At 44.7% G+C, this 14,950-nt stretch overlaps 1 protein-coding gene across 2 annotated transcripts in view; it reads left to right on the top strand.

Moving 5' to 3' along the window:
* Positions 1-14,343, top strand: part of robo1 (roundabout, axon guidance receptor, homolog 1) — a 44,120-nt gene extending 29,777 nt beyond the window's left edge. For both annotated transcript variants that reach the window (XM_084350325.1, XM_084350324.1), the window contains 11 exons: positions 7-49; positions 1,735-1,889; positions 4,284-4,670; positions 5,364-5,480; positions 6,592-6,736; positions 7,018-7,248; positions 7,947-8,449; positions 8,535-8,696; positions 12,223-12,498; positions 12,600-12,793; positions 13,064-14,343. In XM_084350325.1, the coding sequence (XP_084206451.1) occupies positions 7-49; positions 1,735-1,889; positions 4,284-4,670; positions 5,364-5,480; positions 6,592-6,736; positions 7,018-7,248; positions 7,947-8,449; positions 8,535-8,696; positions 12,223-12,498; positions 12,600-12,793; positions 13,064-13,078 (2,228 nt within the window). In that variant the 3' untranslated portion in view covers positions 13,079-14,343. The remainder of the gene's footprint in view (positions 1-6; positions 50-1,734; positions 1,890-4,283; positions 4,671-5,363; positions 5,481-6,591; positions 6,737-7,017; positions 7,249-7,946; positions 8,450-8,534; positions 8,697-12,222; positions 12,499-12,599; positions 12,794-13,063) is intronic.
* Positions 14,344-14,950: the final 607 nt, after the last annotated feature.

Genomic DNA, 14,950 nt, shown 5'->3' with positions numbered 1-14,950 from the left:
TTTCAGTGGCGTATCAGAGAGGTGGGGAAGGTGTAAGCAGCGCTGGAAGGTAAGGATTCATTTATTATTATAATTTTTCAAATATTTAACGTGATGATGACTAGAATTTAATACAATAGGGTGTTAAAGCCTTTCTGAAGAGATGGGAAGGGTTGGGCAGGTGTACTTCTCCTCAACAAACACTAGGGGGAGTGCTGTGACTTTCTTAGGCAGCACAGAGCTGAGGAGGGGTAAGGAGGTGCATTAAGTATGTTATGATAACAGGAACAAAGCCCCATGCAGTCTGCCAGGAGCCCATCCTCGCCCTATACGGTGGAGAGCCACATCCAGCCACAAGGCTGTGCCATAGCTTCACCTTAAAACATTCTCGGAGAAACATGCACACACACAGAGTTGGTAGTAACGCCACACCTCTACATGTTGTGGAATGGTGCATTGTGCACAGACAGTCAGACTGTACAGAATCAGGCTTGGTAAACACTGCACCAACTTGCCAACGCTCATTCGCACATCCACCGGATGGTATTCGGCGTGTTTTCATACAGCTGGGAACTACAGAAAATTGAGAATGCTGATCAAAAAAAAAGAAGAAATACAGTAGAAGTACAAAATGTACACAGCGCTGACTTTAAGTGTGCATTTGCTGTTGTTCATGTGATAATGAATAGTTAGCTCGGAGCCATCAGCAGTAAATCCATATTCATTATATTATCCAGTCCTGTGATTGAATCCCATATGCAGCATGGCTGTGTCAGCTCTGCACAAAGACAATGGCCATTCAATATCAACATACAACCGCCGGGGTGATTGAGGAGCTATTGTGGGATTGTATTTGGCTGTACAAGACAAATGTGTTCATTACCCAAAATGAATCCAAGAAATGAGTCATTTGAGAGGGAATGAGGAGACGTAATTCAATGCTAATTCAGTGTTGGGATATGCAAACTGGGAGTCGTTCAGTGGAGATTTGAATACTGAAACAATGTATGGCCCTGGTAGAGTAGCCTGCATTCTCTTTGTGTGCTAGATTGATTCACTTCATGAGCAACACAAGGCTATTTATTCTCAGCTCTTTTAACACTCACTGGTTTGGCCTGAGGTCAGGTTGTGCAGTAGAATCCTGTTAAACAAGCCGTCTCGTATTGTGTTGGGATTAAAGCGGAGGAAATAGGAGCAAGACATGGAAACAATAGGGATGGATGAAGTGAACTGAGGGACCGGTCGGCGTAGGTTCTTTTCTTTCCTTCTGTAAAGCTGGAAAAAAAACTTTCAACATGACGGAGATGTTGTGTGACACCATGGAATCTAGTCAGGGAGCATTTGTGGTTCACTGGCTGTTGAAGACGCACATTTTGCAACATTGGGAGTGAATTTTATCTGGCTGTCTAATCCAGGCGGATCGCTAATGCGCACGAGGGCTCAGGGAAAGTGTCATCGGCTGTGGGCAAGTCAAGCACACACAATTTATTTAGCGGGGCTTTTTTTTATAATGTGCTTCACGGGCCTGTGTGTGTGTGTGTGTGTGAGTGTGTGTGTGTGGCCAAAAGGCAAAAAGTACTAAAGCTGGATTTCTGTTTTTCTTATTCTCAGCTGCTGGATAAATAAACTCTACATAATCTTCTCTTTCAAATATCATGTTACTGTGGGTGTCTGAGTTCATTCACATAAATGTCAATGTGGTGTTGGCTTAGTCTCTTACTATTGTTACCCATTTGGTCCAATTTCTTTTTACAGGCCTGGTTTGCTAAACATTGGGGAATCTGCCACTCAGCCCTGGCTGGCTGACACGTGGCCCAACTCCTGCTCCAACCACAACGACTGCAGCATCAACTGCTGCACTGCCGGCAATGGCAACAGCGACAGCAACTTGGCAACGTACAGCCGCCCAGGTGAGTAGTGTCGGCACTTCCATGCGCAGGCAACAACCCAAATAAACACTCCCCTTAAACAAAAATAACTGTAGAGATAAGAAATGTTGGAGCGGCGGGAATCTGCAGTGGAAAAGGAAGTAAAATCTGATATCTGGGTTAGCTCCCTGGAGAGATGTTCAGTGCATCTCTCTTTTCTGTAGGTCTCCACACGAAAAAACCTGAAGAAATATTAGGATTAAGAGTGGCTGCGCGCTTGTGTGTTTGATTTATCTGAGGTTAAAGTAGAGCTGTTTTAGGAAGGAAATAAAAGGAGCACACTGAGAGGGGCTTATGGCTCTACTCTGTTGCTAATCGAATTGCTCTGCTGATTTCCATACTGTTGTTATAGCCGGTAATGTAATTTCCCCTAAGTGCTCAGTTATTTAAGAAATGTGCAGCGGGCGAAGAGGTCAAGGCTGGACTGCAGACGGTGGCCAGAAGCAGAGGAAGAGAGAATGATAGAGGGAGAAAGGTGCACCTGGAAGAGCAGATGGAAGGGGGAGAAAGGAGCGGAGTAGAATAAGTATATGCTAAAACAGACGCTGAAATGTATGGGCGGAGGTACAGAGCGTGAATGAGATAAAGTAAAGTCGGGTAGGTGGAGAGGAAAAAAGGGAAAGAGACTGGATGGAGAACCAGGTGGCCTTTTAGTTTATTCAGCGTGAGTACAGTAAAGGGAGCAGAATTGGCCTCAAGATCTAACACACTGCTTTATAATGTACACTACTGCACAGACACACACAGTGCTCTATCTGAAAAGAGAACAAAGTGAAACTTGCAGCCAAAAACTTCAGCGAGGGTGACACAGGACTTAATGTTATTAATTTTCAGCTGTGACCCAAGTCTTAAACAACTCAGTCCTCGGAAACTTGGACCGCAATGAAATGCTTTATGTTCTAAATTATGCACTTTGGGACTGTGCCTTTAAGGCCGGCCCCATAATTCCTATCCAGCTGTTCAGCCTAATATCCGTCCAGCAGTGCAGAAGTTTCTCCTTACATCAAAACCTTTCCCAGTGAAGATTAATAATTCATTTTGTGGACTTTATAGTCATCAAGTTCAGTTTTTTCTCCGTGCTAATCACCCTTCCGAGGTTGAAATGTTTAACTCTGCCTTAACATGGAGCGAGATGTTTAACAGGGAATAACAGGCTAAAGGCAGCCCTCACTCTTCGCATGACACCCCGCTGTATGACACTAAGGAGCTTGCCAGACGCATGCTTTGTGTGTGTGCCAAACCTAAACTCTGTGAACATTAAGAGGATCACTGACTAGGTGACAGAGCAAAGAAATAGGAGTTAATGTCCCTTTATCTCAGCCATAGGGGCGCCTTCACACATCAACCTTTGAAGTGTCGAGCTGTTCCGTGCTGCTGAAACGTGAGGCGCGCGGCACGAGCAGCGTGCACCTATGGCCGTCCTTGGTATTTACCGCAAGGCTGGCTCTCAGATCTGCTGGAGGATTTGAATATTTTATGAGCCAGGGAAAATTGGATCTGTCAGTGGAGCTGTGCTTTTACTGCGCGTCTCATTCCAGGTCTTTGATACAGACATGTCTCTCTGTCCCTCTCAATGAGCAAAGATGCTCCCACTGTCAGATGGGAAAGAACAGAGATGACACCCACATTGAGTCACGGGGTGGGACTGAGAAGAGAAGAGGCTGAGCGAGGAGATGTAATACCACCTGTGTCACACACCTTAAGTAGATCATCATTTGGCAAACAAAACTGAGACTTTAAACGGAAACAGAAATGTCTCTCTGGTGGGCACAGAAATCCTGTGTGAAATTAAAGGTCCCATATCGTAGAAAGTGTGATTTTCCTGTCTTTTTTTTATTACAAGCTTGTCTAGTTGCTAAATAAATACTGTGGAAGTATAAAAACGCTTAATCCGCAGAGAAATTCATATGGTCTGTGCCTTTAAAACAGCAGTCAGGGCTTCTGCCTGTGATATCACAACTATACAGTCACTCAGCTAGGGCCCCAGTACAGCCATGGTTGCAAAAACACCAGCAGCGCTGACGCGTAAGCGCAGTGGGCATCACTTGCTCAGACCTGTGAGAGGTGACCAATCAAGACCGACTAGGCTTTTCAGGAGGGGGGCCTTAAAGAGTCACTAAAACTTTGACAGAAGGTGAATAGAGGACATTATAGCACATAAACATTTAGAAATTAGAAGTATGAACCTGAAAATCAGCAAAATATGGGACCTTTAATTATGTAAATGTATTTCACTTCCCTCAAGTAAATGCTTTCAGCTCTGCAGTAGATCAGATGAGGCCCTATTGTTTCTAAGCTTTTACCGAACTGGCATGCTGCTGCTAAGCTGATCAGCAGTAGACGCGACTGACTAAATACCCTCCTCATGTTCTCCAGCCGACTGCATCGCCAATTATAACAACCAGATGGAAAATAAGCAGACCAACCTCATTGTGCCGGAGTCAGGAGTCTATGGAGACGTAGACTTATCCAACAAGATCAATGAAATGAAGACCTTCAACAGCCCAAACCTGAAAGATGGCCGCTTTGTGGGTCCGGGGGGCCAGCCGACACCGTACGCCACCACCCAGCTCATCCAGTCCTCCATCATGGGCAACAACATAAATTCAGACAGAGGAACCGGAGGGAGTGGAGGAGGACTCGGGGTTGGAGGGGAGCCGAATGAGAAACACTGCTGGAAGCCCACCTCAGTCCTGCAGCAGAAACAGGAAATGGGCTCCCAGCTGCAGTACAACATCATGGAGCAAAACAAGCTGAACAAGGGTGAGTGTGTGGAATACCCAGCAGCCATGGTTAAAGAGGTCAACTCCGAGCCATGATCTTCCTCCACTTCATTTTTCCCTCTGTTCTCTCCTCTCCCGGCTCTTCCAGCCTCACTGTGGAAGCCTGTAGAAGAGTTTCATGCGCATATTTTTCTTGGTTCTGTCTCGCTCCTTTTCAGCCACCATAGGCATCATCACTCTTTCTTTCTGCCTGTCTGTACGGCATTCATGTAACCCCTCATCACCCTCCATGCAATCATGTATAATCTTTGCCGCTAAATGTGGGCCGGGGCTGAATGGCTGTCGTCGAACGGTATCTGGGTTGTCTTTTTGTGATGAAGGCAGGTGTGAGGGTTTATCTTTGGTGTCGGATTTCTAAAGGAAAGACAAAGATAACTCCTGGATCTTTGAACGAAGCTATCATCACCTTGTTGTACCTGCAGAAAGGAACCACATCTGGTGTGATAGCTTTGAGATTTTTGTGCAGATGTTGCATGTGTTCACACACTCACCTGAACATTACAAAGCATGAAATGCATGTCTTCTGCCACGCGTTGCGCTGTACACTGTGCTCACTTCACATTTCCATTGTGAAGTATTTTGTATTAAACTGCGTTTCCTTGCTCATTACAAAGTGGTTGATTTGCTTGAAAGTTGGCAAGATGTCACACTAACTACTCTACACTACCACCAGACCGCTACAGAGGAGGTGACAGCCCAATGCCAGCCACCATACCCTACAACCAGACCCACGACAGCCACACCGGAGGCTCCTACAACAGCTCCGACCGAGGCAGCAGCAGTACCTCGGGTAAGAGGGTTGGGACATTGAGAACAAGAGTAGTTCTGGGGAAGGTTATTCAAAGGTTTTAAAATCAACTCATCCAAAGACTCTCTCTTGAGTTTGTTTGGAGTTTCATTCCCTTTTTGTTCCCCTTTTAATTTAACTGCCAAAGTATTTTCTCAGCTTATTATTGTTGTGAACTATACAATCACATACACCCCCCCTCAGCTCGATTTGAAAGTCCCAGTTTAGCTCAAAAGCAATAAATCACTCTGAGACGCTAATAATGCACGCTTTAATTTGAGTAATTTCCACATCAGTCTATCTTCAAGAGAAATTGAAAGAGAGATGGCTTCAGAAAGTGGAAAATTGCTGAATATAAAGAGAAGAGAAACAAATGAACACACTGTACCAGGCATATCTTGTGTCTTTTGTTCTTTGGTGCAATGTCATCCAAGGGATGTTAAAAGCAAATTAGCTGAAAGGATATTTTGGTATCAACTCTTTTTTTTTTTGCTTTTGTTTTTCTGCCTTTTATTTCATTTCTCTGTTTGTCCTTGCGTAGTTTCCCTTGCTTTCGTTAATTGGCTTTACTTTAATTCCAGTATGGTGCAGCCTAATTTCATCAGGGCCTCAATGTCTGTCTGTGGACAAGGACAAATGATAACACATTGCAGACGGCATGCAACACTGCCACCTTAATGCCATGTATCCATTCTGATATTGCGTTTGAAGTTCAGGCCATTAAGGAGAAGCCTTTAATGCTCACTGCACCTCATAGCTCATTGGTTCACAATTCTAATAGTTTGGTATTAATTGGACCCTTTTCTGCCGTTTTCTTCCTACCTTCTCTGTACCGCTGTAGGGAATTTTCTAGTATTTCCAGAATTTAATAACTGTGTGCACACTTGCATAAAGGCGAGGGTTGCATTAGCCTTTGCACTCTCACATGTAAAATGATCTTTCCTTTCTCAGGCAGTCTTGTTAATGCATTTCATCCGCTGTCAATTCATTACCTGGCGATTTTCTTCAACATTAATAATTGATGTGTTTTTCTGAGGCAGAGCGAATGTAGGTCTGTGTGTTTGTAGGTGTCTTGTGACTGATGGAGTGCTTTTTCCCCCCCGTTTTTGAGCAGGCAGTCAGGGTCAGAAGAAAGGAGTGCGCACCCCCAAACTACCCAAACAGAGCACAATGAATTGGGCTGACCTTCTGCCCCCTCCCCCTGCAAACCCACCCCCAAGTCGGAGCACAGAGGAGTACTCTCTATCGATGGAAGACAGGTGGGACACGTCTGCACAGACACAAAGACAACAACATTCTGACAGGCGCGCACACACTGTATTTAAATACTAGTTCCTGCCTTTTCCCCTGTTTCTCACATTCATTGCGAGCATGTGCCCCCAGGGTTTTCTATCTATTAGCGCTAGACTCATGTCAAACCTTGATAGAAGGGTGGCATGAATATTTAGCGCATGTTTTTTCTGGCTTCTGTATATGAAAACATTCATGTTTTTTTGTGAGTGATACGGAGGTAATGAGGCTTGTTTCTCTCTGTTGGCAGCTGTGACCCAGACATGCAGTGCCCCATGCCCCCCTCTCACATGTACCTGCAGCCTGATGAGCTGGAGGAGGAAGAGGAGATGGAGAGGGGCCCCACTCCTCCCATCCGAGGGGCAGCCTCTTCCCCTGCCGCTGTATCTTACAGTCACCAGTCCACAGCCACCCTCACCCCCTCGCCACAGGAGGAGATGCAGCCGATGCTCCAGGACCCACATGACAGCCATGAACGCAGGTAACACGGTCTGCGAGGATAGACGCGTAACAAGAAGCAAAAGAAGAAGTGGTTAGCCTGTGTTCAAGAGATAAATCTATTCCCTAAAGCCTCATAGAGATGAAATTCACAAGTGTTTTTCATGTTTTAGCCCATTAACTCCAACTTCTGTATATTTCAAGCCCTGTCGGCCATTTCTCAAAATCATATCTAAGCTTTTAGATTGATTTCTTACCTTCCAGGGAGCCAGTGGTTTCACTTCATTTCAGCGCAGCATAAAAAATCAACTTGCAGCAATTTGAAAGTTGTTTAAGAAGTAATGTAAAGTAATAAATCACAGTCTAAATCTAGGTCATTTTATTTTTGTCCATGCGGTATTATCATTCTGCTGTAATTCAGCTGTGAGCAGGAACAGAGACCACAGCCTCATTCACTTAGGATTGAACTGCCAAAACAGAAATCGTTAAAAATAGACTATCAAATTCACATCCCTTTTAGCATTTATGGTTTCTTAATGCTCCTTTTTTTGCGGGACTGATTTCTGGACAACACGGTTGTAAACTCTCCAATCTTGAGTTAAAAGTCAATCACATGTGATTTGTAGTTAATTTGCTTTAAAAAATGCTAAATTAGTGGTTTTGTGGTTTTTCTGCATAATTTATCCAAAACCTCAAAAGTGTGATGAGTTTCTGATACCGAGCTTCTCTCACCTCTTGCAGACGCCATGCTGTGAGCCCCCCACCCCCTCCAAGGCCCCTCTCTCCTTCACACACATATGGCTACATCACCAGCCCGTTGGCCTTGGACACTGACGGCATGGAGGAGGAGGAGGAGGATATATTGGAGGAAGAGGAGGAGGAGGGTGACGAGACAGATGCAGAGGTAGCCAAGATGCACTACCACCACACCCACCCCCACACACACCCCCACCATCCCCAGATGCATCCGCGAAGGTTGCTGCTACGGGGACTTGAACAGACGCCCGCGTCCAGCATGGGCGACCTGGAGAGCTCGGTGACCGGCTCCATGATCAACGGATGGGGGTCGGCCTCTGAAGAGGATAATGTCTCTTCAGGGAGGTCCAGCGCCGTCAGCTCATCAGATGGATCCTTCTTCACTGACGCCGACTTTGCTCAAGCGGTCGCTGCAGCCGCAGAGTATTCAGGCCTCAGGGTGGCCAAATATCCAAACACACAGGGCCACGAAGTCGGAGGAGCTTCAGGTAACAGTCGGACACATCCCCAAGAAATGTTACCGCAAGAAATGTGAGGAGTGGTAAAATCAAGCTTCTCTGTTTCTTTCCTCAGCGCGAAAATACCAAATAAACCCGTCAGGCCACCGTCCTGGCAGCCCGGTGTCTACAGACAGTAACATGAGTATGGCAGCTGTACACAGGAGGCCTCCGAAGAAGCAGAAACAGCATCCTGCAGCTCATCCAGGGAACCAACGACGTGAAGTCTATAATGAAGGTACACATGTGATTTACATTTCATTACTATACAAACACAATCATGTCAAGCAATTTTCAAAATGTAAGAAATTGAAAAAAATCCTTCTAGCAGTATACAAGGGCTGCCAAATGTTTCAAAGCTTCTACCAATGCCACGGTAATTGACATTCAAAGCGGCATTCAAATGCCACTTTCTGAGTGCTTGCACGTGTGTCGAAGGGAAGACAGCAGATATTGCTGAACTTGCAATAAAAATCTTAATCTTATGACCTGTTTCTATGATGACAAGCACGCCCAATTTCCCAGTTACACCACTGAAAGTGCCTTAAGTCAGCCTACAGGATTTCACACATTGGAGGAGAAAGCAACAGCTTTTAATTCAGTCGCTCTTCCCAATCATTGCACTTCAGAGTTTGCTTCCAAGCCCCAAAGATGGTATTCAGGGCAACCCTACAATATACTAGGGCTGCACCTATATATATATATATATACATATATATATATATATATTTTACATATTTATAAATATTCATAAATTACTGAAACAATTGCCACTCTATAACATACTTTTCTTGTAGAATCCTACTCTAAAAATTAATATTAAGTGTGCTAAACTGTGTTTTTACTATAACACACTAGCTAAATTTACTTCCAAAACAACTATGATTTAATCTAATGTTGAAATGAGATACTGTACAGTGACTAGCTTTGTGATTACACTTGGTACAAGTATGCCTTGTTCGATGCTCAGTACAGTAGACCTCCAATTAAAGTTTAGGACAGTTTGAATCTGAATATTAATCTCAAAATCACAATGAAATATTTTCCTAAACATTGTCTGCTATCAAAATGATTTACAAACTCTAAGTTGGCAGGTATGTACATGATTCTCTGTAAAAGGTGTGAATGACTTTGTCCAGCCAACAGACTGAGGGAGAGTGAGACATGTAGCAGCAGTAGCAGGTTTGCTGTTTCCCACAAGTCCACAGATGGTCAGTTTGTATCAATGGCTCTCCCCCTATCCCCTCTGCAGATATGGCCGGGAGAAGTGCAGTTTACTGTGATGTAGTGTCCGTAAACGACTGAGTACGGGTGTGCCGTGAGCCAGAGTTTTAATCATCTTCTCTCATGTGTTTATGCACATGCATACATGGCATCACTCCTAATCTGTGACGGTGCTGAACAGATCGGGCGAGTGGCGGGCTGGAGGCCAGGGCCATGGCGGAGAGGGGAGAGGGGAGGGCTGGAGGAGAGGGGGCTGTCTCAGGGGAGCTCTGCCCAGCTTGGCTATGCTGACACTGGGATGTCTCTCCACTCTAGCCACTAATGAAATTGATCCAGGTGCTCTGGCTCATACTGAAGTGCCACCTTTTACTCGGCAGGACCCGAACATAAACCAAACACGGGCTAAATACCAGAGCAGCTGTACACAGAAGGAAAAGCTTTAACCTCGTTAAGTAAAAGAGCAACTGACTTTTTACGGCATCATTCTTTACAGCACACAGTCGACCAGTGGAAGGCCACTTTCTTCTCTCCGCTCTGATCTTGTGGAAATATCAAAGATGTATCTGTATGTGAGTGCGCACACGCTCGCTCTGCTGTGTACAGTATGTGCTGTCCCGGAGCTGGCTCTCCTCTTAGTGTCAGGTGTCCTTGAGTGTTGGAAGCACTTGGCAGGGAGATTTAATATCCAGCTCACTGGGAGCCAGACCAGCTATATCACTGCAGAGAATCCAGCCCCTCCAACCCCCCAAACCTCCGCCTCCTGCCATCATCCTTATATCCTGGCTTCTTCCTCATCCGCTGCCCCTCCCTTTGGAGTGATCTCTCCATCCCTCTCCACTCTCTCCTCTTCTCCCGTGCTCCCCTCTCCTCAGTCTTTGTTTGAGCAGCGAGGGGGCGGACTGACAGCGCCGCAGCTCTGTCTGTCCATCAGCCCTCCCGCTGATTGCATTTGATCTGAATGGATTGTTTTTCATTTGGAGGTTATTGCCTCCCCCCCCCACCCCCACCCCCTCTGTCTCCACTTCAACCCCCACCTTACATATCCCGTCTGTGGTCTGGAAGACTGGCGCTGAGGTGATAGGTGAGAGAAGGTGATTTCATGAAATTTAAAGGAGGGAGAAGCGAAAGGAAACACTCACCATGCTGTGCTGCACACACAATACGCTGTAATGTGTGTTTCCATGATTTCCTTTTTGTCTCCCTACTGCTCTGACTATCCAGGCAGCATCACTATAAATACATAAATACCAGCAGTTAAGGAGGCAGTAAAACAAGCCAGGAAAACACGTGCACCAGCCTCCCTTCCCCACCCCTTACTCTTCTTTGACCTTCTCATCTCGCTCTTGTTTGCACAGTAGATCTGGAAACACCCAGGTTATATTTCCCACCATGATTCATATTGCGTTTGACTCTAATGCCTTTGTCTACCTCCTCTCTGAACTTAACCCTTCCCTGTCTCTTTTGATCTCTCTCAGCCTTGTCTGCCTAATTAACCGCCAGGCCCTCTGATACACCCTCCTTGGCAAGCCAAGGGGACTCTTTTCAGACCGGAGCTCTGTCCTCGCCGATATTTCCTCATAAATCTAACAGGCGCTCCGCTCCTCCCGTGTAGTGAGCTATATCTCACAGACTGTGGCATTGATCGGACTCAGGCTGAGGCAGGACTCAGGAGGCAAGAGAGATATTAAAAAACTGCAGACGCCTCTCTGCTCTATGATATTGACTGGCCCCCTTTTGTATTCAGGAGGAGTGTATGGAGGTGGAGGATAATCAGAAGAGTGTATTGAGGCTGCCTGATTCCGCCAACAAGACGCAGCAAAGACATCACCTGTCCCATTAGCCTCCCGTGTATCAAAATGAAATAAAAGCTTTGATTCTTCGCGAAATCCAGCGTTCCCTAATCTTAAGAGTATAAGGTAGCCTCCTGGATGTAAGCAAGGTGTAAGAGTCTGCACTTTTGTACATTTATTAACTTTATAATCCTGCGTGGATTATGGATAAAACCATCCTTCAGGTCGGGAAACTGATGAGAAGATGAAAAGCCATCGATCGCAGGCAGACGAGGCTTTTCTCTCGCTGTTTTGTTTAGATGGCTGTGTGATGTGTGAGAGGCTAGGCGGCCCACTTGCTGGCCTCATATGAATAATGGCTCAAGGACAAGCAGCATTGATTCATCGACAGGGGAAGTCGAGCAGGTCAGAGAGCCCAGCTGCTGACCGTCATGCTCCCCTCTTCCTCCTCTCTCGCCTCGCGCTCAAATCTCATAACTCTCCAGCCGGATTCGGCCTCTCTAATGTCATCTGTTCTGTTTACTGTCTGCACAGAGGAGTTCCCGCGTGTACAGATCTGAGTGTATGTACACACAGTGCAGCTGTGTTTGTGCATCACCTTGCAGGTGTGAGACAACTGAGTGACAGATGATACACACTAAAGTTTCAAGAGTACACAGATTCTTGTTCCTCAGTCTTGTGCAATTACCTAAAGCCTTGTTATTGATGTCGGTGGTTAATGTGTTCTTACTTCCTGTGTTTATCCTTTAGATCTCCCACCTCCGCCCATCCCACCTCCAGCAGTGCTTAAGTCGCCTACGCACCCCTCCAAGGCAGCCCTGGAGGGCCGGGGAGTGATTTCCCCCAAAGCAGGCGAGGGTCGAGACAAGAGAGGAGGAACGGGGAGCTATCGGCCCAGAGAGGGCTCGGACCCCAGAACCAGCTCGTCTGAACGCAAAGACGCTCAGGAGAGACAAAAGACTGGTCATGGAGGGAAAGGGAATAAACATGAGGGTAGCACCGCCAACAAGGCACGCCAACACGCAGGTACGCTGACAAATACAATGTGATGAAATCCCTCAATGCCATGTGTAGTATTATTAATTATGCAAGTCTCAACTCTCCGTACAATTGTTATTTGTCCCCAGGTTCAGAGGACATTCAGCCCTATAGCCGACCACAGTTCCCCACAGTCAACAGCCCCCGAGACCCAAGCTCCTCTAGCTCCATGTCCTCCAGGGGCTCAGGGGGCCGGCGGAGAGGAGAAGGAGGCCGCAGGAACCCTGCAGACATGGGCCTCAACACCACGGGGGCCTTTCAACCAGGAGACGAAGAGCTAGAGGTAGGAACAGTTATCAAGTAAACAGCTTAACGCTCAACACATCTGACAGTTACAGAAACGTAGCGTGACCGAAGCCGATACTTGGATGTTAATAAAATACAGCAACAATGTATCAACTGATTGCATGTTTTTAGGAACAATATTGATACAGATCCATTAAATTAGAAAACATTGTGACTGTGATATTAACAGTAGTAGGCAGGATGTTTCAGTCTCCTATTTGTTAGTTGCAGCCGTGCTAACCAACATGTTTGTTTTTGTTTTACCCAGATGGTAGAAAGCTGAAGAACAGAGGAGGAAAACGGTGGACTGTCCTGATTTTTCCGAGAGTGGAGCACCATTGTTTCTCTTACAATTTTAAATATCTCAGTATTTCACCATCATGTTGGCTGCCATCATACTGTACATCAGTAGTGTTTCTTTACATCTGGAAAACAGACCAATGGGTTTTTTTTCTAACTTATCATTTTTCTATGTCCATTAAAAAAAAAAAAGGAAAGAGTGTCTGAAGATAAAAGAATGGTGCATTCAAAACTAAATACGCAGTAGTATATTTATGTTTAATTCCAATGCAATATGGAGTGAAATCCTACTCCAGACATTGACATGACTCGGCTTGCCTTGACAAGAACTGGGAGCCCCTACAGTCAGAAGTTACTGTAATAAAATAGCTGCAAGCAGAGAGGGGTGGACTGTCTGTAAATATCCTTGTATACATGATGTCCTCTTGTTTTACCCATCGTGGTACCTCAAATTTGTCTTCCTTGTTTTATTTTGCGAATTTCTAATTTTATTATGCCAGTAAATATAATTATTATTTTATCATTTCCATCCATGTTGTAAATTGCTATATTATTTAGCTGCCCCAAGAAAGTGCCACTTTGGGATTTCTTTATTTTTTTTTTTCATTTTCTTTTGTTTTTTGTAATGCACTGTTATGTTTCGTGTTGTCGTCAATGTTTGTTATTTGTTTTACTTTGGTTTTAAAAGCACAATCACTAAACTTTATTTTAAACCATTCTATCTATTAACCTTTTTGTCTTACTGGAGGAAAACAGGTATGGCAAAAGAGTCTAGTTAATCCTGATGATGATGATGATGACGATGATGATAATGATGTAGGTAAAGGTTGCTGTTTACGAAGGCTGTGCTTGAAAGGAGACTCCTTGCGTTGTGATTGTCTCCCTCTCCGGTTCTGACGCTAGCTCAAGTGATGAAAAAGACAGTTAATGTGATTCATAGCTGCAATGTAAATATCTTTTCGCATTGACCATAAACTCAGCTATTGCACATTAATCGAAATGGTTTTGTCGTCTACTAATGCACTTAAACGAATGTCAAATACAGGAAACAAGAGTCACTTTGGGAATCTGGAGAGGTTGTAATTGGACAAGAAGAGTCTCGTTTCTTGACAAGGCAGGGGTGACGGACCCCTGTTTTTTTAAGGAGAAAGGGTGCTGTTGTTTATTCATAGGACATCTGCAAACATTTGTTTCGTAAAGCAAAAAAGTAAAAAGAACTAAAAAAAAAAGATGAATAAAAAAGTTCAAACTAAACATGTGTTTTTGGTCATTTTGTTAAGATTCTGTGAAAGGATAAGGCCGGTCGTCAAGGGCGACCATTAAACACAGATGTGGCTATGTATATTGCGATTTTTTTAACAGATATGATTGCAACAAGGAACATGATTAGTGGGAATGAGCATTTTTGCATCACAATTTTCATTTTCACAGAAAAAAAAATTACTAAACTGACGATGATGTGATGTTTTCTCAGGTCTGAACCAAACAAACAGGTCTTCTCTGCAGCGTTACAGCACTTTCATTCTACAAAGAAGAGGCTGCACTTTTTTACCAAACGGTGGTAGCGTCTGTGATTGTTCATATTGCAACATTTCATTCACATTTTAATTAATTGTGCAGCCTTGAACTAGTCCAGACACTCCTAGTGAATCCAACTTGAGTTGTTTTCATGGTTCATGAGCACTTGCATCATTTATACATTTGCATCTAACCCCTCCATGACACTGAACATGGGATTGAAAATTAAAAACAAACTTCAGTGCTCATGTTTATGCTAATGAAGGGACATGTTGGCCAGTGCAACAGTGAAGCTAACTGCTAGAGCACTGTGTTCGCCTTGCTTTCAGTCTTTTCA

This window comes from Pagrus pagrus (assembly GCF_965226575.1).
Source record: "Pagrus pagrus genome assembly, chromosome: 4".
Taxonomy (NCBI): domain Eukaryota; kingdom Metazoa; phylum Chordata; class Actinopteri; order Spariformes; family Sparidae; genus Pagrus; species Pagrus pagrus.
The sequence above is the reverse complement of the archived record's forward strand: the minus strand, read 5'-3'. Positions and strand labels throughout refer to the sequence as shown.